The sequence below is a fragment of the Diceros bicornis genome, chromosome 24, assembly GCF_020826845.1.
Source record: "Diceros bicornis minor isolate mBicDic1 chromosome 24, mDicBic1.mat.cur, whole genome shotgun sequence".
NCBI lineage: Eukaryota > Metazoa > Chordata > Mammalia > Perissodactyla > Rhinocerotidae > Diceros > Diceros bicornis.
In genome coordinates, this window is record NC_080763.1 from 28,829,495 (window position 1) to 28,854,331 (window position 24,837).

Consider the following 24,837-nt stretch of genomic DNA (forward strand, 5'->3'; position numbering starts at 1 on the left):
ACACTTTGCCTGTGTCTTGTGATAACTATATCTTTGAAAACATTAGACAGTCTTGATACTCTGATTCTTGTGAGTCCAATTTGTCAACTCGACCCTTTGTGTTATCTCACCTGTAATATTTAATTTGAAGTGGAAGAATCAGTATGAATAGTACATTTCCTAACCTTATTCGTCAAAAAGGCCTATTAGTGATGACAACTCAGTTGCAATGCATAGCCCTCGTGACTAGATTGTAGTATTTAAAGACAATTTCCCACTAAAAGGAATCTGCGTTCCTTAGAGAAATGGGTGAGATTCACTTCTGGGTCAGGAAATGTGCAAGATAAATTTGGGACATCTTGTCCTGCCTGAAAATTTCAGTCACCTACGATTAGTTAAAAGGACAAAGGAATGAACTTAAAAAGACTCTCAATGGCCAAAAATGGGAGAACATGAGCAATAAAAAAGAATGATTGCAATAAAGCATAAATATATAAAACCCATGGATTTGCAATGATACTCAAAAGCAAAGCAAAACAAACAGAAACAAACAAAAACATGCTCACTGGTCTCCTCTGGAAGTTGGTAGGGCACCAAATCATTATCTGAAAACGTTTCAAGGGACAGAAGCAAGCATTTATCCTGCTTTCCCTGTATGGACTAAATTTCAGGGTAACAAAATAGTTGATGAGGGAAAGTTCCTCTTTATAAAAGAATCCCAGGTAACAAATGCAGAAGGAATGATAAATTAGGAAGTCATCACTTTGCCACTCCTAATGAAATAATAGATGCAAACAACATACAAAATGGTTGCCCAAACCTCTAGGTAAAAAGTGAGTGAGAAACTTTCGAATAGCTCCATCAAGCTAATACCACCCAACCTCACTGATCAATCTATCACTAGCAGTGGGACAATCAGATACTCTGTGCCTCCCAATGCAATGCAATAGGAAGGATACAACACCATCTATGAAATATTCTCAATAAAAAATAGAATTAAATCTACCCAAGCCTCTAGAGCTAACTTTCAGTTTATAGACTAGACAGCCGACAGTGGAACAAGTTAAATGACATTACAAGGATACGACCAGCTAGATCCAGAATGTGGGAAATTGTATAGCACAAAGGATATTATTTCTTTAACCAATAAAATGGTTAAAAACAAGAGAGGGAGAATTGTTACAGATTAAGAGAAACCTAAGATCTTAGCATGGATAGTGATTCAAACAAACCAATTCTAAAAAGACATTTGAAACAACTGGGGAACTGAAGAGTCTGGGTATTGGGTGCTAAAGAAATAACAGCTAATTTTGTGGGTGTTATAATACTATTGTGGTTTTGTTGAAAAAAATTCCTACTTTTAGAGATACGCAAGTAAAATAACATGTGGAATCTGCTTTAAAATACTCTAAAAAAAAAGAGTTAATGTGTGTGAGGTGGTAAAGATAAAACAAGAACAAGAGTGTTGATGGCTGTTGAAGCTGGGTGACGGTGGGTAGGGGGGATCATTACACTCTCTACTTTTGTGCACGTTTGGAAATCTCCCTAAAAATAAAAAGGAATGAAATAAACTATATTTGGCAAAAATTTAAAAACGGAAATACACACTTGGCTGAGGTACAGGAAAAGGAGTAGTTTCAAAGGAGTAAACAGAATTACTTTTCTGAAGAAGAATTTAGCAATATGTATCAAATTCTTTAAAAATTTTATATTCAATACAGCAAATTTACTTTTAAGAACTAATTCTCAGGCAATTTTCATAAATGTGCAAAAAGATACATCTAAAACAATTTCCCAGAAAGAAAACATTGTAAACAACCTATTTCTCAGTTATGCTATATTTACATGTAAAATTTTTTATAGCCATTAACCATCAAATTGTAAAAGAATACTAAATGATATGAGAAAATGTTCAAGATAAACCATTAAGTGCAAAATGCAGGCTGTAAAATAGTATATACATTTTGACCCAACTTAGTCTTCTTAAAACCATAGGTTTCCTGAGTCATCTTCATGATAGTTGTTATTTCTAGCTGATGGGATTAAGCTAATTTTAATTTTTTAAAATGGTTTTTCTATTCACGAGTATGGAATATTTGTAATAAAAAATTATATTTTTTAAAAGGTAAAAAATCTGGATCAATTCCCAAGAGTGGCTAATAATGGAATAATAAGTGGGTATGGCAGTGACCTTTGAAATAATAAACTAAATAACAGAACGGTGGTGGGACAGGACAGGGTGGACGCACTAATAATTAATTTCTAAAAGGATTGGAATTTAGCACACTCTATTGTGAGAAAGATCAAGTTTTAAATTTAAAAATAGAGGTGTCAAGGTGAAAGTTAGAAGAGGATTAAAGTTTACATAAGCTTCAACTGGAGAGGGATAAACACCTAAATAAAATTACGTAGGATGACTGAAAAGGTTATTGTAGTAAAAATCCTAACATGATTCTGAAAATAACCAAAGCAGCATGTTGGACAATCTTTCGCATCTGAGTTTCTATTTTGTGTACCACTCTGACAGATTATTGCATACTGGAGTCCAAAGAGAAATGTTAGGATATTAATATGATACAAACGCAGTTTTCATTACTGAATTCAGCTTATGTAACTTGGAGCAAATCTGTTAAGTGAACAACTTGGATATATTAAAATCTAGAAAATCTTATAAAACTACACTTTACATGTTATATGTGGTTAATAATCAGTAAAATTAGACTTTTCTCAACTTTCCACACTAGCTTAAAATTTCAGTTGTCTCCTTCTTATATCAGGTAAAAGCAAAGAAAATGTCTAGACTACCTGGTTTCTGTACTTTTGTTGGTTCTTCATAGTCCTTGTTTTCTGGATTTGGAGATTCTAGAAAGCTGATTTCTTCTGTGACAACTTCCCTTTCTTGGCTCCTGAGGCTGTCTTCCTCCTCCTGAATAGGTGATTCCAATTCTGATTCTTCTGATTCAAGAAATATCTGACCAGCGACTACTCGGCCTGCTGAGCTGTGGTCCTTTACCGACTCATCTGATGGCAAAGAAGTCTGAGGGTATAAAGTATTTTTAGTTTTCTAGAGTACCAAGACTCCCTCTAATTTGACCATTACTTTTACTAATCCAGATGAATCTCCTTCAATTCCTTGAATGTGCCATACTCTCTCATCACTATAGACTTCAGGATGTGTTTGTCACATGCCTTCATCACCTGCCTAACCCTGACTCTTTCTTTGAATTTCAACTTAGTTGTTACTTCCCCCAGGAAGCCCTCCTTAATTCTCAAAGTCTGGGATAGGGTCTTCCCCTACATGCTCCCAAGTAAGTGGTATGTTGGGAGCATGTAGGGGAACTTACTTCTCCTTATAATAGCCCTGTACTATAACTTCCTGTTTCTTATCTATATTCCCTCTAGAGATCAGGGATCATAACTGATTGGTCTCCTTAGATATGTAATAATCAGTCTTATTCATTCAATCAACCAATTTAAGTGCATTAACTCAATAGATTTTTTTAAATTGATAGAAGTGGAAACAAACGGCAGAGGCTGTCTTCAAAGTTAAAAAAACTAAAAAAATAGGAATAAAATCAATCTCTCATTGGGCAGTTAAAAATGTTATTGCCTTAAGGCTCTTAAACATACACACACACACAGCACATTCAAGGTGAAATTAAACATAATAACCAACACTCTTAACGGAAATATTTATTATTCTCTCCCCTGTAGGTCAGTGATTTTTTTTTTCTCCCCGAAGAACTAGAACTAATGTTGATACCAGCTATCCTATTCTTTTAGTCCAATCCCGTTGCTCAAAAGATGTAGATTTCATATCCTTTCTAAGGTATATAATTCATGCTTTTAAATTGGGCATCAAAAACTGACCAATGCAAGTTTTAGTACACACCTTGGAATCTAAGGATTCATCCTGGCCACCTTCTTCATCTGTAAAGAAATTTTAAGACAATTTAGTCTTATTTCTTATTGGGAAATCACGGGTATTACTAAAAGAAAGCATTTGGTAAGTACAACAAATAATAATCAGACACTGGATAAATAAATCTAGAATTATCTAAAAATTGGTTGTATTCAGCCAACTGTTCAGAAGATGAAGTGAAAGGGAAAAAAAGGAGTTAGGAGGGTAGTTTTCTCTCTTTCTCCAGGAATGGTATTAGCTTTATTTGTTACAAAGGAAGACCAACTACCACTACCACCAAAAACAGACATTTCTTCACATACCATCCAATTCTTCTGTATATATTTAGTCTACTAAAGAATGAGTTACTAAATTTATAAAAATAAATCTCTGATTTTGTGGTTCAGGATTACACCTATTCTTTTCCTCTGCACAGCCTCTGGAGTTACAGGAGCTTATTTTAGTGCTGATTAGCATTTTACTGTTCACTAAGACTACTAAAGATGGACACTAAGAATTATTTGACAGCAGAGTTGCTAGACTAAGATATTTAGGATTTGTGTTCCTCTTTACTGAAGAGATAACCAAATACAGGTAAAAAGTAGCATCATACTACCATCTATTCACTCATATAAGATCTATTTATTAAGAAATCACTAGCTTATGTTAAACAAACAACTAATTCAGCTACTAGTTACACCTTTCTTCCAAGTTTATATCGGCTGCATTGGCTTTGTCCGATTACATTAATTTTCCTTTTATTAGTCTTTCTGTGTTTTCCTATTACTTCTATTCTGGACACTTGTTATTCTTTTTCCTGCTCTTACATAAACACATTCAACAGCCCCACATCCATACGCAAATGTTTGATCTTTGTATTCTTGGCCAGTTAAAAAACAAAACAAAACAACAGTCAGATGATCTCTAAGTTTCCTTTTTACTCTTAAAATTACCTGATTTTATCCAGGAGTGAGTTTCAGTATTGCCTGCTCCCTAAGTTACATGAGAAATTAACCAGCAGACACAATGCTATAAGACCATGTGATTCTTACTACAAAATTTGGTGTTATGGTTGCCATTTATCTTTACTTCACATGGTTATATCCTAAATATTATTTGTAACTTGTAACTCTCTAGAGTATAACAAAAACATGTTTTGGAGTTTATGTTATCAAAGTACTGTGCTAACTTTAAGTAGTATAACCAATTCATTACGTACAAAATACACAACTCTATTTCACAGTATTTGTTTCTTTTGAATATTTGAGAAAACCAGTCTACTAGTGAGGTTTTTGCCATATATGAAAGTGCTGCCAATTCAAAGAAAACTTAAATTACAGCTACCTTCACATTCACTACTTTTAGATTACCTTCCAAATATGTTTTATTTCTGGTGAATGGAGAGAAGTCCACCCATTAGCCCCACTGTGTCCATAACATTTAGTGATGACAATTAATTAACAATTAACCTTCATGCTAACTTCTTCACAAGTATTCCCCAAAGCCCAAGTTCCAACATATGGTTCAAATTGTATTCTCAGCAAATCTTTGGATAAAGGAAAAAAATTCATCTCTATTATAAATTAAAGTCATAGGTGCAGATGTATTTAATTAATCACAAACATTAACCAGTTATTACATCTAGGAGCAGACATTAAATGTATATGGTATATCCCCAAATACTGAAACTTTAGATTAGTTGGAACTCTTCAATCACTATCACTAAATCACTAAATTTAGTACCTTGTCACAACAGGTCACAAATGTAGCTAATAGGTAATATAAATATATATAATAAATGTTAAGACATACGTTTGAGACCCTACAAACTGTTAGGCATTAGAGTAGCAAAAGGTGTTTGTGAATTCCAAGAGACATGGGAACTTGTGACATCAGGGTTATTTCATGTGAATTGCATCATGCTTCTCTCTCTCTTCACAAACTAGGAATATACACTAAGGTTACTGATAAATAAGAGAATTCTTTCTTCTTTACTAAACTGGGAATGCCTACTCGATGGTAGTCTTAAAGCATAAGCTATTTTCTCTTTCAAATTGATATATCCATTCACATAACACTTTTAAAGAAGTTGCTTATAACCTAGAAACTTCTGATATGTAGTAGTCAGGTAAGGATTAAAGACACTGAAGTTATGCATAAATAAATAGTAATGCTTTTGTCAGAATATAGACATCAAGCAACAAGAGAAATGCAAAAGGATTCAAGGAAGAGTTACAGATTTCTCACTCTACAGTATCACATCCAAAATATGATAGTTTACATTACACTTCAGTAATCGTACACCTCCCTTTGAAAAAGACCAATTTTCATTTTTATTATATCAGCTAACAAAACTACAAAGTACCAGGGACATTCTTTCAGGGAGATGTGATCATTACAAATTCATTGTCCAACTTGTGTAAATTAAACAGACCTATACACCTGGAAACACAGAAAGTCTTAAGAGTTTGGTGAAGAGAGACCAGACACCCTGTCTTTTGCTTTGCCATTGAATCTGTGCAGATCCTAGGATACTCCTGATTCTTAATTACTCCAAATCCAAGGCCTGGAGAGCTAGGGTCAAAACCTGGCTTCATCACGTATTAATTTTACACACGTGGTTCAATGTGGCAAGCTTGCTCAGCCTCCTTTTTCTCAGCGTGTCAAAAGGAATAATACCACCTGCCCTGTTGAGTCACAAGGATGTTTTAATGAGCAACAGAACAGTGAAATTAAACATCCTCTGCAATCTGAAACCTACTCTTTGAATATATGGTATTAATATAACGATTACCTGAAATACCTGGCAGTGGACCTAAGTTAAAAGACTCTGTAACGTTGTTTGGCATAAAGAAAAAAAAAAGTAAACCATTTGCCTTTTCCTGCCGAAAATAAGAAAACATGTGTTTCCAAGTGAGACAAGTTATATACTTTTCACTATCTTGAGAAAATGGAGAAATATCTTTTTAATCTCCTCCTTTAAATTTTGTATTCACAAGGAAAACATTTCTAATAAAAGTATCAATTTTTTTACATGCCTCTAAAACAAGACATTAGATAAGTTACTAACAGTGATAGGATCAAGATTCCCTTTGTTACCATATTCTACCTGGTAACCACTAACATTCAAACTTTAAGTCAACACAAAATTATGACCAAAAACTTTATTTTTAAATAAGAGCAAATCTTTAAATCCAAACCAGAAATGAGGCTTACATCATGAATAAATAAGCAAAATGTCAACTGAAAATCCATGTACTCAATTTAAAAAACTTTATCTCACATAAATGTTTTATGATATTTGCACTATACGTGAGCACAGTACTGCCTTTATCACCTGCCAGCATACACATTTATATTGTTTTAGTTCTAGCTAAGTAAGGTTTTTGCCTCTACCAGAGAAACGTTTTGGTACAGTTTAACTACTATGGAAATCAGAGTAGACATTTCTTGAACCTAGTCCTCTACTTACATCAACACAACCCAAAGATTTAACACTTCAGTATTAACAGTCTTCTATTATAATATCCTGAGAATCCCAACTGTTGATAAATGACTTCTTCAGGTATCATCTCCACTGACATGGAGCTCTAAGTATATGAAATCTAGTCAAGGGAAGACGCAGGAAAAATGTTTGTATGCTTTAATTTTCTTTAAATTCTGCAAATTGCATTCCGAGAGATATACACCATATTCTTTAACTAGTAGTTCTCACACTTGACTGTGAAGAATCGCTTGTGAAGTTTGTTAAACTACAGATACCCCCACCTGTTCCAGACCTAAAACTGCATTTTTAACCAACCTGTAAGAGAAATTCCGACGCTGCTGGACCATGGCCCACCAGACACTCTACCTACTACACTCAACAGTTTCATCTCATACTTCCTTTGATCAAATAACTGGCAGCAGGGCCTCAAGAGCTATACACAGTTTTAAAGATTTGCTCATGAACGCAAACCACCACTAAAAGGGGAGGGGGGCAGACCTCAAAGCATGATGTTGGCAGTAAAGTAACTAGCATATGCTTGTTGCTTTCGAAATGGTATCTCAAACCACGTTATGGATAGAATTTTAGGTTTAGACCTTATTTTAGAAGCAGAATGACGTTATGGCATTGACTTACAACTAGGACAGATAATTGGGGATTCAAATAACCATCTGGGAAATTTTCTGTCAGAAAAAAAAGAGTTTGACATTTATACCCTGCCTTGTTCCAAAAAAATTTAAAGCCACAGAACAGCTGTCTTGTTAACTGAAACTGATTAAAATTCAAAAGCTTTATTGCACTGTTTCTTTACCAACACTTAGACACACTAAGCATTTCTGTATCAACACTCTCAAAATACAGGTTTTCAGATGTAGGCAGATTAAACAATTAAAAAAGAAAAATTATTTTTGGAATCAGTATAAATCAGCTAATTGGAAAATCAATTCATAAAACACATGAATATCTATATCTACATAAAAAGTTAAAACTAGTTGCTCTCCATTTTCAATTTACAGGGACCAAGGTTTTTTTCAAAAATCATAAAAATACTGTCAACAAACTGGGGCAACTCAGAAACCCTGTGACAGAGGTAAACACCACTTTCTCAGTAATATTTTTTAAAAAGGGGTAGAGAGTGGACACAGTTACATCAGAAGTCTTCATTTTTAAATAGACAAAAAGACCAAGGACCATCTCAGGTGCTAGGCAAACCCACCAAACCACTGTCAACATCCTGGTTTTGATGGACTTGGCTCTGCCCAGTGACAGCCCGAGGTGTGTCAGTTACTTAACTTACAATCCCAAACCCAGAGTTTCAGACCCAGGGCAGCACATAATCACGCGAGTCCAGGAAGCTCCAGCAGGGCTCATGTGTCACTGTGGGTCTAAGCCAGCTGTCGGGATTCTTTCCCATGGAGTCCTCACTCGGGAGGAGTCGTGTAAAGTTTGTTAAGTGAGGAGAGGCATGGGCAGGGTGACCGTCCCTTCTTTTCCTCCCATGTCTAGCTCCCTTAACACCCTCTCTGGCCCAGGCCAACAGAAGCCCAAGGAATGACAGAGAGTGACAGGCTAGCGCGAGGCGTGACCAGAGAAGAGTGGAGTCTCCAGCTTGAGCCCCAATGGCCCTGCCCCGGGATGGAGGCCGGGGGGCGGTGGCTCCGGGCCTCCAGTCCGAGGGGGCGGATACTGACCCGAGGACGCCGAGGCCGAGCCCAGCAGCACCGCACAGAGCAGCAGCGTCAGCCCGACCCGGACCCGCATCCTGCTCTCGGGGCTGCTGCTAGCCCCCAGAGCTGTCGCTTTCGCCTCTGCCACCACCGACTCAGCCGCCGCCGCCGCCGCCTCGCCGCTGCTCTTCCTGCTCTGGTCTCCTTCCTCCGCCCCTTCCCAGGCCTCCCTGCCCTAGTGCGCAGCCAATCCCCGCCCGCCGCCGCAGGCTCGTAGCCCAATCACCGCGATCTTCCCGCCCACCTTGTTGCCCCGCCCCCTGGGTCATGGATTGGCCAATCATCATGCGAGGCTCCCACACCGGCTTTCCCGGTTGGACCACGGCCTCACCGACATGGCCCCAGCTAATTGGTAGCTCCTGAGTTCAAGCGTCCCGGAATCAGGGCGTGAGTCCTGGGCTGGGAGAAAAGTCACCCAGGGCTACGGTTCCCACAACGCGCTTCATGGGCCCCTCTTGGCGTGTGCTCTTGGGAAACGCAGTCTGTCGTAGGGCAAGATTTAAAAGTGCAGGTGGCTGCTGAAGTTAAGAGAATTTTGCTAACACTTGGGCTAGACGCCAGCTGAAGGCCATGAATCTGCAGGCTTTTTTTTTTTTTTTGAGCCAACATAAATATCAAGGACCAAATATTATAAGGTTAGGACTTTGTAATGTGTTAAGCTCCTCTTCTTCTTTCTTTTAATTAGAAAATTTGAATTGGACATATTGATATCAACACTGAGGGAAAATACAACAGCTAGAGTGAATTTGAGGTATTTTTTTTCGACTTAGATAAAACAGTACCATATATACAGAAACCAGGATGGAACTCACTCCCTGTTCTTCTCTCCCCTACAAGGAAAAATAAAAACTCCACCCAGTGCAGATCATTTCAATGCTAGTGTTCATTTTTATGAGGGCCACGAGATAATAATCTGGAAAACGTGCCAATAGCGTTTGCAAAACGCTTTCAAACGCTTGACCTCATCCCTCTTTTTTGTAAGTTACATTGTTCTCTTCTTCGTTGACTAGGTTCAGGAGGCTAAGTTGATGTATTTGGAGATAAAGGTGACAGTGATTGTATTGCAGAAACAGAAATAGCCTTGTGTATTAAGTGCCAACTCCAGGCGTGCTCCCACTGGGTAGCAGGGCAGTGGCTTGGTGTTCCGGACCCTTCATCAAATTGTGTCATTCTGCTTTCCCTAGCGCCCACCCACAGTCAGCTTTTAGGCATGGAACCCAGACAGCCTGAGTTCCGAGTTTTGGAAAAGGCCACAGTGGCCACATGTCTTGATACCTCTGGGCATTTGTCTTCCATCTTTGATAGCTAGTCCTCATTTGCAGGAAAGAATAAAAGCTAACTACCGTTTCACATTCACATCAGAGGGGATGAAGGAAAAATATTGTCCCGTGAAAAAGAGGTCTCTTTTCTACTACTACCTCTTTGGCACTTATCTCTATTTCTGTCTTGAACGATGTTTCCTCAGAGTTCCTCTGATTTTAAATCATAGAGTAAAATCTGGTATATTTTCCTCCCTTTTTCATCTTACTGATCCTCGAGTCCTAACCATTTGAACTGTGTAATTACTCCTTTATGGGACCATTTTTCTCTTTCTCACTGAAAACTTCCCTACTGGCCCTCGTTTTCCCTTGCCTGCCTGGTGCGCCTGAGTTCTAGCCATATTCACCAACATCATTCTCTCTTCACTCTAACCTAAACCACGTACCATGGCCAGGTTAATTTTCCTTAAACGCTGCTTTTGTATTCCTATTCAAAAGTTTTCAATGGTTGCCTTTGTCATAGAATCAGAAAATACCAGAACTTCTATTGACAAAATAGGAACTTGTGCTGATAGTTCTACTTTCTTAGGGAAGTACTGGGGAAAAACCTTCTGCCTTCCACAGAAGTGGTGGTTATCTGATTGATAAGACTGGAGAAAGTTCACTGCTTAGTTAAGACCCAACTTCTTTTTTCGTCTTTTTCTTTACTGAGTGCTTCTTATATTTAAGGCCCTGTGCTAGGTGCTGCATGGACAAATTTCCTACTTCTCTTTTACTGATTTCCAGATTTCCACATTAACACGCTCTTATCTTCTCATGGGCTCCATAACCTCTCCTCACTGCCCTTGCTTCTTCTTAGCCACAACCCTGGCATCCTTCCCAATTTCACTTGCATTTTATCTTGGCTGAGTCTTTTCTGAGCAGGCCAGTCCTCATTAATCTTTGTTTCTGTAAGTATCTACAGAACATTCACAAACTTACCTTTTAAGTGAGTTGCAAGCTTGCTGAGGCCAGAGACAATTATATAATTCTGTGTACAGGTATATAGCATTGGACTTGCCACCTATTAGCATCTGAGAATTATTTGTTGATTCATAGATACACCTTACCTATAAAGTGTTTTAATAATAAAATTTTCAAGTACTTGCTATCTGCTATAAGTTTAATCTTAAAATATCTTACGGGAAAATATTAAGGAGCATCTGCACCCCTATTTTATAGGAAATTTACTTCACTTCTCTGCACTTTATCTGTAAAATGAGTGCATGAGTATATTAATAATACCCTCTTCACCAGGTTTGTTGTGAGGTTCAAAAGTGCTTTCTTCATTATAGAATATTCTACAAATATTATTTCTTACTGATTGCTTGGGTGAAACAAAGGAGCAAAACAAACTAAAAAATTAGTTTTTATTAAGACTAATACAATTAGTTTTATTTCCTTAACTTGAAAAGGGTTTAGAGCTGCTAGCAGTATTGTCATTAGCCAGCAATGAGTAATTGACATGTTCTGAGAATTCTCAGAGGACCTTGACTTCCTGGGGAAATTCCAAGTCTCCAGAGCACATCTAGAATATGGTGTGGGAAAGCCAGATTTATTTCATCAGCCTGCTGCATTGCATGATGATTAATTAGTGAAAAGATCGTGAATTCTCCATGGCCTTATCCACTCTGAGCATAAGCTCCTCAAGGTTTCCTGCCAACATTCCCAGTTAAAGTTGTGTACTCACTCTACTTGTTTAAAATGTTGACATTATTTATTAATTCATAGACTTCTTTCATATTTGCTCAGCTGTGTGTACTCTGTTCAACTTGTCTGTATCAGTGTTCTGGGTCATTATCATAGATTTCCAAGTTGCAGAAAACCTGTTTGCTCTGCATTACAACACAGACTAGGACGTAGAGGTAGATAATAAGTGCCTTTTTATGCAGATGACACTGATGTGACCTTATTCCATTGAAATGAATCAAGCAACCAGCAAACATTGAGAACCATCTGAAGTGGTGAGGACATAAATCCAGCTTGCTCTTCACTTGAGGATGGTGAGACAACTCCAGAATCTCTTCCTGAGATTGGAGTGATTGTCACTAACTCTAGTCGGGTGTCGGGTATAGCCTATTCCATGCTATTCTTAGGGATCTGTTTGATTGGCAATGTGCGCAGGCTGCCAGCACTTGTGTCAACATATCTACCAGGGCAGGATTAGGGAGAGGCCAGGAGCAGGATAGTTTCCCCTCAGGGCTTGGAGAAGAATGTACTTTTTTTGATATAGATGAGGTGAATTAAAGTCATTATTTTTGTGTTTCTTTTTCCTGGATAAATCAAAATGTAAATCCTTATACCATATCATGAGATAGAACTTGGCATCTCCTCATATGTGTTCTGAGCTGCTTGAATAAATGGACAATGCTTTATACCTCATTGTATCACCTGTAATTCCAGAATTGTGTATGGCAGGTACATAATTCGTAATCAAAATAAATAAACTTTGAATGTTCATGTCATTGTCTATGTAATTATAATTAAATGTGATTAAGGTCAGAGTATAGATCCCAGATTGTGGAACAGTGTATTCGATATACCTAAGCTTTGAAGCTGATAGAATGAATGGGATGGTGTGGGGGTGTGTGTGTGTACGTGTGTGTGTGTGTGTGTGTGTGTGTGCATGTTCAGGATATATTTACCAAGTTTCATCTTAAAGTGACATTTACTTTGGAAGTGTGTATTTTTTCTGAGCAGACTCATACCAGATAAAGGAAAAGCCAGAATACCTTTATACTCTGAATGAATGGACAGATATCTTTCAGTTCAATTTTTTCATAGATTTGTTAACTACCAGTTCTGGAGAGACACTGGATTAAAACTAAATTTCACTATGAACTTGATTAAGTAAATCTTGTAAAGTGGAGATAAACAGCTTGGAGCTCCCATGAAATTCAGAATACTTAAATTCTGAGTAGATGGCAATGTATTTAATTAATGAAGGTTGAATTAGGAACATTATATTAATAGGATAATACTTCCTTTCTTCTTTCATTCATTCAACAAATATTTTTTGGGCACTGCCAATGCCCTCCAGCCAGAGACTGCCAGGAACACCCCTGTAGTGAACACATTAGGTTTAGTACTTACTGCAAGGGGAAGAACACACACCATGGGGTGTCTCAGTAAGGGGGTTTTAGAAACAACCTGTTATAGGATTTGGGCTTTGGTTGGGTGATTTGTGGGACAATCCACGTTTGCTCTAGATTGGATTCTGTTAGAAGTCCTCCTGATTTCTATGACTTTGGAGAAATCAATCAATAGTTCTTATTTTAAGGGAGAGGAGACTAGAACAAGGGCAAAGCTGTCATTGGTGGAGAAGTACCAGTTACTCATTTTGGCCGAGAGAGGAAGCGTTTGGTATTTTGTGGGTGGCACAGGGAACTTGTTTTTTTCTGTGCTTAGATAAAATTATGACAGGGCCTTGCTTTTTCTCATTTTATCTTGGTCTCAGAGTCCCCTGTCTGTGATTGGTATTCTGTGAGATTGTTTATGTCCAATAGGAGAATAACACGGCCTAGTTGTGAGAGCCAGCCCGGCTTCTCAGTGTCAGGCACTGCTCTTTGTTTTGCTTTCTCGGCACCTACTGTGAGGCACACCCAGTTCTTGATGCTGGGGATTCAGCAATCAATAAAACAGACAAAAATCATAGCGTTTACATTCTAGCCAAGGGGAGAAAGAGAATAAAATAAATAAGTAAATTATAATACATTAGAAAGTGGTAAGTGCTACAGAGAAAAAATATAAAGCAAGGAAAGGGAATAAGGATACTGAGAGGGAGAGAGGGGACCATTTAAATTTAAAGTAGGGGGTCAGGGAAGGCTTCCCTGTAAAGCTCACATTTGAGCAAAGACTTCAAGGGATGAGGGAGTGAGCAGTGAAGATGTGGGAGTGAAGAGCCTTCCAGGAATAGGGAGCAGCCCAATAAAGGTTCCAAGGCAAGAGCATATCTGTTATGTTCTCAGAACAGCAAGGAGCCTTGTAGCTGCAGAAGAGGATGAGGGAGGGAACGGCAGGAGAAGGGGAGCAGCGGAGCTCAGAGAAGTGATTGAGGTCAGATAGTTTACGGATTTTAGGTCAACATTAAGGGGTATCAGAATGCTACTTTTTATGTCTCCGAGACTGGCTGTCATGAAGCATGGCTTGGATAATGGCCTGGAGATTCCCCTCTCCTGCATGGGAATGACCCAATTAGTTACACAAACCTCTTATTAATTGTTTGGATATAAGGCTGAAGTGACCAATTAAAACAATTGTACTCAAAAGTTTGATTCAGAGGAAGTTCATACACTGGTTAGAAACTGAGATGGGTAATTACAAAATAGCCATTATCAAGAGAAGGATCTTCAAAATATTCAAATAATATTGTAAATGCAAGTCACTTGGAAGTAAGTTTAGAAAACATTTCTGATGCAAAATAGGGTTTTTGATCACTTCCTGTTCTTGCATAAGCTCCCAGCTGTGTTGACTTTGTATAAATCCAACTCAAAAAGCTGCATTGACAAAAAAGAAATATATGTGTTATGTATACATACTATATATATATACTTACTATATATACTATATATATATAGTAAGATATACGTTAATAAATATATATTTCATATATGCATAAAAATGTGTGTATATACAGGCACACACATATGTGATTAAAACAATTGAGAATAAGTTGCAGACATAATGCCTCTTTGTCCTTAAATATGTTCATGTATATTTCCTGAAAACAAGGAATTCTCTAACATAACCACAGAACTGTCATCAAATTTAGGAACTTAACACTGGTTCAATACTATCATCTAATCTACAGACTTTATTCAGATTGTGCCAATTGGTCACAATGATGTCCTTTCTAGCAACAGAAAATCCAAAATTATGAGGTGCATTCAGTTTATCACATCTCATTAGTGTCCTTTAACTTGTAAGAATTCCTGAGGGGTGTGTGTGTGCGTGTGTGTTTTCCTGTACTTCATGATATTGACATTTTTTAAGTGTTTAAACAAGTTATTTCATAGAATGTGCCCTAATTGCAGTTTGTGTCATCATTAGATTTGGGTTATGCACGGTGGGTAACACCACCACAGAGGTGATGCTGAATTCTTCTCAGTGCATCGTGTCAGGAGCCAGAGGCTGTTGGTTAGTCCAAATCCTGGCAATGATAATTTCCATCAATTGGTGAAGGAGGTGTTTCCATTGTATTTACCTTTCGTAATTAATATGTACCTTGTAGAGGATACTTTGAGACTATGTAAATATCTCATTATTCCTCAAACCTTCACCCACTAGTTTTACCGTGTATATTCATGATATTTGCCTGAATCAATAATTACCATGATGATTGCCGAATGGTGATTTTCTATCATTCCTTCTACATTTATTATTAGCTTACTAGTAGTAGGCAGAGCTTTCTCCTCTTATTTATTTATTTAATTTACGTTAGTGTAGACTCATGCATTCTTTATTCAATAGGTTACAATCCTTCCTATCATTATTATTTTGAAGTTCAGATTATCTCAGATTTGGCCAGCGAATGCCCCTTCAAACTGACTCTTGTATCTTTTTAACATATCCCCATCATTCTTTGAGCATATCTTTACATTTTTACACTATTTACATTTTTTCTACTTTTCGTGACCCAGGCTTGGAATCAGCCATTTCTCCAAGGAGGCCTGCTTTCTTTCCGTGGAGAATAGTATTTGCTTTTCAGGAATACTCATTGCTACGGGTGTGTTAATGCTTCTAAAATCTCTTGGCAGACAGAGCTGGGAAATATATGTGTGTGTGTGTGTGTGTATGTGTGTGTACAGATATAGGGGTGTGTGTGTATGTATATGTATGCATATACACACTCATAATACACATATATACAATCACACACATCTATATCCATTTCTATATCTATTTATCTCTTTATATATATTAAAACCTTTGGAGAAATGAATGAACCACAGAGAAAATAGGAAAAAATATTTGCAGTACATGTATTTTAAAGAGAACTTGTGTCCAAAATGTATGAAAAACTCAATAAACATATAATGAATATATATTAAAAACTATGTAGACTATAAATATAGATATAAAATGAATATGAATTTATAATATGAATAATATAAATATGATGTAACATGTATTTAAATATATAAACAACTTAATAATAAAGATACAAAAAAATGGGAAAGATTTGAACAGACCCTTGCAAAGAAAATATGTAGGTAGAAAATAAGCACATAAAAAGGTGACCAACACTGTTAGTCATCAGGGAAATGTAAATTAAAATCACAATGAAATATCACTTAGTCCCACTAAAATGGGTAAAATTTAAAAGCCTGATAATGTCAAATATTGATGAGGACGTGGAACAATTGGAACTCTCATATACAAATGACAATAGTTCTTACACGTTTATACATATACCTATACCTACCTTATAACTTAGCATTTTCACTCTTAAGTATTTACTCAGGAGAGATGAAATCATATGTCCACAAAATGTCTTGTGCAAAAATGTTCATAGTAACTACATTCACAAGCTATATTCAAAGATCTTGGGACAACTTAAAATGTCCACCTTCTGGTGAATGGGTAAACAAACTGTGGTATATTCATACAGTGGAATACTACTCAGCAATAAAAAAGAATGACTGAAATGTGTACATCATGGATGAATCTCAAAAACATTACGCTGAGTGAAAGAAACCAGATACAAAAGAGCACATCCTTTATGATTCCATTCATATGGAGCACAAGAACAGGTGAAACTAATCAATAGTGACAGAGTTCAGAATAGCAATTGCTTGGGTAGGCAGTAGTTGGTGGGTAGGGGGAAACTGACTGGAAAGTTGCAGGAGGGAACTTTTGAGTAATGGAGATCTTTTATAGTCTAGTCAGCATGTAGGTCACATGAATATATACATTTGTCAAAACTCATAGAACCATGCCCTTAAGATCCATGCATTTTGCTGGATCGAGCCTGGTTAGTATTTGGATGGGAGAGATGTGATGATGGAGTAGAGGTCAGAGTGATGCCACCACTGAAAGAGTCCAGGAGCCAAGGAACGCAGACAGCCTCTAGAAGCTGGAAAATGCAAGAAATGGATTATCCCCCCAGGAGGAATACAGCCCTGTCAACTTCTTGATTTTAGCCGTGTAAGGTCCATTTTTGAACTTCTAACATCTAGAACTGTCAGATAATAAATTTGTGTTGTTTAAAGTCATAAGTTTGTGGTAATTTGTTATAGCAGCAATAGGAAACTAATATATACCTCATTTGAAAAAATGTATTAAAAAGTGCACTTCTTAAATGAGCAGTCCCGTGGGCTACCAAACGAAAGAAGCCATGTTGAAGAACAGACCTGGGTCCTGCTTTGGACTGTGTCATCTGCAAGCTCTGCCATGAAACCTTTGGCAAGTTATGTAACATCCCTAAGGCTCAGTTTCTTCATCTACAAAATCAGGATCCTTAACTTGGCTTACCTCTCAGACCCATCATGAGAATAAAAAGTGATAAGATAAGAAATCACTCTGACAACAGAAGATCAAAAAGTAAAGCCTTATTATTAGGTTGAACTTTTATCCAGCATAAATACATAAAGGATCAAGTGTGGTTGGGCAGTTTGATTCTGCCTCTTGCGTGAAAGATAATTAGAATAGAGGGCAAAGGTCATCTGGAGAACTTCTTATCAGGCTGTCCTTGTTCATTTTTTAAAAAATAACTTTTTGTTCTGAAATATTTTAAGATGCATAAGAAGTTGCAAGAATACGTTCCTGTTCATTTTTGGAGAGTGGTAGCCTATTTCTCTCTACTTATCCTACTCCTGCTGGCATTCTGGAAGGTTCCTAGGTTCACTAAGTTCCTAATCAAAATAACTAAGGTTTACTGTGCTCTCACAATGTGCCTAGCACTGTGGTAGCAGTTCACATGTGGAATTGTCATTTAAGCCTCACATTAACAATAACATGAAGGAGCTGCTTTAGTTATCCCCATTTTGTGGACAGAGAAACCAAGGCAAAGAAATGTTTCGCAACTTCCTGCAGTTGTACAGCTCAGAGTGTGGGTGCCAGTATTTCAACCTGGCACCTGACTTCAGAGACAAGCACAGAAATGGAAGTGAAAGTCCACCCTTGCATCACAGAATAACTTAGAGACATTCATACATTTTGAACACAAATATACATGTGCAAGGGGAGTACATGTATACATACAAGGGAGTGGTTTTTGTGCTGAGTCAAGGAATAAAGGCAAAACAGGATTTATGAGGAAGAAAGAGAGGGAAGAAAAAAGCTAGAGATCATCTGGAAACAGTGAGCATTTTTAGCAATTTTTTAGCACTGATTAGCTGGCAACTAAGAAAGACATCAACCCAGGTATTCTGTTCTTGAGTAGTCTTAAGAAAGGTATCAAAAAACCTTTCAGTTTTTTATGGATTCTCCAGAACACCTTGGGAGGTTAGTCAGGGAGCAATGAGGGACAGGTGCTTCTAGTGATGAGGGCCAGGTTCCTTCATCAACTCCTCCATGTTAATTAGCCAGGTATCCACCATTTCCCTTATCAGAATTTCTCACTTGTCAGGCTTAAGAACTGATTTCATTATTTAATAACAATTAAATTCATCTCCAAGTCCTAGCAATTCTTGTCCCCTAATGTTTCTTGAAAGTTCTACTTCTCTTCTAATTCCATGGTCACCATCCTAGTCATAGCCCTCATTACTTCATGTCACATAAATTTGCTGATGGGATCATTATCAGACTCATTGTCCTCAAACTCTCTTGCTCAAGAAATTATAAGGTTTCCCACAATCTTGGGCAAAGAATTCAAATTCCCCTGCATGACCACCAAGCATCTTTTTTCTCTCCTCTCCCCTACATCTCCAATCACATTTTTCCTTTTCCCCTAATACATATGTATTAGGCAGCTCGGGCTGCCATAACAAAATACCATAGACTAGCTGGCTTACAGAAATTTAGTGAAATAAGTCAGAGGGAGAAGGTCAAATACCGTATGATTTCCTTCATTAAGTAGTAGATAATAACAACAATAAACAAACACATAGGGACAGAGATTGGATTGGTGGTTACCAGAGGGGAAGGGGGGAGGGAGGAGGGTGAAAGGGATAATTCGGTACATGGGTGTGGTGATGGGTTGTAATTAGTATTTTGGTGGTGAACATGATGTAATCTATGCAGAAATAGAAGTACAATGATGTACACCTGAAATTTTTACAATGTTATAAACCAATGTTACTGCAATAAACAAATAAATAAATAAATAATTAATTAAAAAAAAGAAAAAAAAAATAAAATAAAATAAACATCCAAAAAAAAAAAAAAAGAAATTTAATTATCACTGTTCTGAAGTCTGGAAGCCTGAGATCAAGGTGCCATCGTGTTTGAGTTCTGGTGACAGCTTTCTTGCAGACAGCCACCTTTTGATGTGTCCTTACACGGCAGGGAGAGAATGTGAACGTGCTCTCCGGTCCTGTTGTCTCTTCTTATAAGGGTGCTAATCCTACCATCGGGCCCCACCTTCAGGACCTCATCTAAACCTAATCACCTCCCCAAAGCTGCATCTCCAAATACCATCACATTGGGGGTTAGGGCTTCAACATATGAATTGGGGGGGGGGCAGTGGGGGGTGGACACAATTCAGTCTATAGCATATACATTCTGCTTCAGGTGCAGCTATACTGCTTGCACTGTCCTGTGCTGTCTTATATTTTTCCTCTAGCTGAACGATTTGCCCTTGTTTTCTGACGATCTTCTTTTTCAAAATCCCATTCTAAATTCCAAGATGCGTACATCCAGTTTAATCCTTCTTTTTGACTTTCTCCTTTTTCATAAAATATTCCTTTGTGCTCTTTTAGTTTGTACGTATTTGATCTTAAGCATTTTGCTACATATTTTATTCCACAATTATAATTGGGTTGTAGGGAGGCAAGTACCATGTCTTGTGGAATAAATACTGCCATAAAGAGAATCTCTTTATTATGAAAGGATTTTGACAACCTAACTAATGGGCTACTTTTCTTTAGCACTGTAAGACTCCATTGTAAGCAAGGGGAAAAAAAAGAATAGTAACTGAGAGTTTATTTTCGCAAGATTTAGAATCATAGGATTTTCAAGCCTTTATCTCTCACATTACATATTAAAAACCTCATGTCTTAAGAAGTGACTTGTTTAAGATCATATAGCTAGTTAACAGTTGTGATATAGACCCAGATTTCTTGGTTTCCAGTCTAAAGTTTATTTATTAAAATATATTTTTTCATTGGAAAGCAGTAGGTCGTATTTCTATTGCTGCTTAACAAATTACAACAAATTTAGCATCTTAAGACACACATTTATCATCTCATCGTTTCCATGGGTCAGGAGTCTTGGCACGGCTTAGCTGAGTCTTCTGCTCAGGGTCTCACAAGGCTGAGACCCATGGTCCTCTTCCAAGCTTACGTGGATATTGGCAGAATTCATTTCCTTGAAGCTGTATACTTATGGCAGCAAACTCATTGCTTCTTCAAGGCCGGCAGGAGAGAGAGTCTGTTTTTTCAAATCTGTGGACTGTAGACCTTCTTTTAAAGGGCTCATCTGATTATCCCTCCCAGGATAATCTCCTTCTTTAATAACTGAAAGTCAACTGATTAGGGACCTTATATCTGTAAAAATCCCTTCACCTTTGCCACATAATGTGACCTAATCACAGGAGTGACATCTATGATATTCGAGGGTCCTGCCCACACTCTACGCCAGGGGATTATACAGGATGTGTACATTCTGTTAATTTTTAAACATTAGGGAATGTAGTAACAGGGGGAAAAAAAGTCATTCCTTGTTTGAGTTCCCAAACAAAACAACATATTGGTGTATTTCTTTCTAGCTGTTTGTTCCTCTTGTTGTTGTTCCCTGTGCCCCTTGGACTTATTTATTTATTTATTTTTACACTTCAAAAGTAGTGTCATACAGTACATACAGCTAAATTTGATACTTTATTCATTTGGCATTATTTTGTAAGGATCTTTACATGTTGTTATATATCTCCTGCCATAGACTTTTTTTTTTTTCCTTTACTAAAAATGTCTTTTCAGTGAGGGAAAAAATGGAAAATACAGATAAACAAAAAGGAAAACAACTCAAATTGCAATATTCAGAACTAAGCCCTAATAACGCCTTGTGTTACATACTTCCAGATTTTTTTTCTTGGTATGACTATATGGGTACATTCATATGTATATATCAAAGTGGAGGAAATTTTTTTACCTTATCTTTTGGCATCCAAATTTCCCCTTTGGAGGGAAGGCATAGTGTTTAGGAAAAATATCTTGATAACTCCTTGGGGTATAAGACGGTATCTTGAATTTCAGGATGTTGGATGATGCGAAGATTTCAGAGAAGTGGGGAGTGACCCTGCAAAGTAGAGGGGAGGAGCCTGGAGCTCCCAGGAAATGTGGGAGGTGGGAGTGAAGGGCAAAGTGAGGGTGAGATGAGAGGCGAGGCAAAGGAGATGATGGCATAATGGACACTGTGCGATGTGACTGCCCACATCCCTTTCCCCAGCTCAGTTTTCATTACATCTGCTAAGGTTTTGAGTTCTTGGTGTGAAGGATTTGTTGTTATAATGCAGGGTTTCTCAATCTTGGGACTATTGACTCTTTGGAGCTGGATAATTCTTTGTTGAAGAGTGTTTAGTAGCATCCCTGACCTCTACCCGCTAGATGCCAATGGCAGCCCCACACTCAGTTGTGACAGCTAGAAGTATCTCTAGACATTGCCAATATCCCATGGGGAGCAAAATCAGCCCCGGTTGAGGACGATTGTTGTAATGGGAATGGGGGAAGGGGCTGACTTTTGTGCCAGGCGATCATGCTGGCTTTGTAATGTGCCAACTCGTCTAGGCTGAACTGCATTCCCCAGAATTCCTTTTCCTGTATGTTTCTAGCTAGGGTGGGTCACAAGGTCTCTGTGGAGATTTGGAGGGTGGAAGGGAAAGCAGCAACTCCCACATGTTGTGTAGCCCACACACGATCTTGGTGATCTGTGGATTCACCCCATCGGTGTGAAGCAGCAGCTGGACCAGCACCCGCCCTACACTCTTTGAATCCTCCTTCAGCGTCTCCAACTCCGGGTACATAAAGTTCCGTGGAGAAGGGCTCTGGCTTCCGTAGGATGCGAGCGTCATCGGGTTGGTTTGCTAGGGCTGCTGTAACATCATACCACAGACTGGGCGGCTAAAAACAGAAATTTATTTTCTCCCAGTTCCGAAGGTTAGAAGTCTGAGATTGAGGTGTCAGCGGGGTTGATTTCGTCTGAGGCCTCTCCCCTTGGCCTGTAGGTGCATCTTCTCCCAACGTTTCCACATCATCTTCCTTGCATGTGTGTGTTTATGTTCTGATTTCCTCTTCTTATAAGGATACCAGTGTAGGGGGAAGACGGAGAATCTCCCTCTGCCCTTTCCCTTAAGGTTCTTATGGCTGGCCAAATAATCAACAAGACAGGCTAGCAGGAGAAAATAATACCAAGTTTAATAACATGTATACATGGGAGAAAGCAGGGACACTGCGTTTCTCAACACAATAGCAGAAATTCTCGTCCTAAATACCATGTTCAGCCAATGACAAAGGAGGATTTTCGGGGTGGGGGGAGTCAGTTACAGGAGATTACCACGAAAGCACAGTAAACAAGAGTAAGGTTTATTATGCAGCCCCAAGGCCTCACCTTACACATTGATAAGTCTCTAGAAATGAGCTCATCCCCCTCTCTTCTCCAAACAGAGAGGGAGATACCTTTACAAATGGAGATTTCCCTTATAAATGTAAATGATTGTCTGGCAACTCCTTGCAGGGTCATCCAGAGAATGTGGCCAGAGAGACAGAACTTCTGATAAGAGGGGCTTGTTGGTGCCTTTCCTATTGTAACATTTACCCTACGTTATCTTTACAGCCATCATGATAGATCTGTTCCAGAAAGGAGCCACCATGTCAAATTCTTTAGGCAGTTAGTGGGGGAGGTCAAATGTCCTTAGAGAAAACAACCAAGGTAAAGAGATAGATTTCAGGGTGGCCAAATCTTGATCTCCCACACCAGCCATATTGGATTGGGGCCCACTCTGATGATCTAATTTTAGCTTAATTATCTCTTTAAAGACCCTGTCTCCAAATATGGTCACATTCTGAGGTGCTGGGGTGTATTAGTCAGAGTTTTCTAGAAAAACAGAACCGATAGGAGGATCTATCTATCTATCCATCTCCTATATATCCTATTTATATTATATATATTTTATTTTATATTATTATATATATCTATGTAATATATTTTTTATACATATAAAAGGAGATTTATTGTAAAGAATTGGCTTATGCAATTATGGAGGCTGAGAAGTCCGAGGATCTGTCATCTGCAAGCTGGAGACCCAGGAAAGCCAGGAGTATAACTATAGTCCAAGTCCAAAGGCCTGAAAACTAGGGGAGCCGATGGTGTAAATTGCCATCTAAGGGATGGAGGAGACCGTTGTTTGAGTTCAAACAGACAGGCAGGAAGGGAATGAATCCTCCCTTCCTCTGCTTTTTGTTCTATTCAGGCCCTCAGGGGATTAGATGTTGCCCTCCCCCATTGGGGAGGGCCATCCACTTTACTGAGTCTATCCATTAAAATGCTAATCTCATCCAGAAACAGCCACATCCACACACATCCAGAAATAATGTTTAATCTGGGCACTCCATGGCCCAATCAAATTGATACATAAAATTAACCATTGCGTGGGGTTAGGACATCAACCTATGAATTTGGGGAGAACACAATTCAGCCCATAACAATCATCAAAGTCAGAGGCCACAGGAACTGACGTGGGTTTAGTCTGTCCCCATGGGCTTCAGCTCATTCTTGAGGGCTCCAGCTTGTCCTTCTCTCCCTGCCTTACATCATCTTCCCTTTCTGTCTGTCTTGCTTTTGGACTTCAAGTTCTAATATCAGATGGAAAGACAGAGACTATTTAATCACTCCCACAATTCTGTCAGGTCAAATCTCTGTAATAAACGTGTATAATATATGTAAATACCCATATTTGAAGTCTGCTTCTCTGGTTGAACCCTGACTAATACAGCGAGACAGAGGAAGAACACCAGGGAGCCAGATTCTGAGGGGCAGGAAGGACAGAGGGACCTAAACGCTCATCTGCCTTGCTGTCTCCCACCCTCAGGAAGGAGCTTGGGAGGGAGCTTCACACCCCATCAGGGTATAAAATTAGAGGAGTCAAAGAAATTTCAACTGGGTAGGGTTTACCACCGGTGATTATTATTTACACAAATAAATGCATAAACAATTTTAATGGCTTTATGGTTTGCCATTGAGTGGCTGTTCTGTATTTGGCTATTATCTGGAGGCTGGATATTTAAGTTGTCCCCTCCATTATAAATAATGCTTTGATGAATTGTTTTTGGTTTGGTGCTTATTTTGAATTAA

The 24,837-nt window shown here is 38.2% G+C and overlaps 1 protein-coding gene across 1 annotated transcript in view; it reads right to left on the bottom strand.

Annotated features, from left to right (window-relative positions):
- Positions 1 to 9,208, bottom strand: part of SEL1L (SEL1L adaptor subunit of SYVN1 ubiquitin ligase) — a 53,887-nt gene extending 44,679 nt beyond the window's left edge. Inside the window, exons 1-3 of the mRNA XM_058567487.1 lie at positions 9,059 to 9,208; positions 3,872 to 3,909; positions 2,785 to 3,016 (exon numbers count right to left, since the gene is read on the bottom strand). Of these exons, the coding sequence (XP_058423470.1) occupies positions 2,785 to 3,016; positions 3,872 to 3,909; positions 9,059 to 9,128 (340 nt within the window). The 5' untranslated portion in view covers positions 9,129 to 9,208. The remainder of the gene's footprint in view (positions 1 to 2,784; positions 3,017 to 3,871; positions 3,910 to 9,058) is intronic.
- Between the last annotated feature and the right edge of the window lie 15,629 nt (positions 9,209 to 24,837).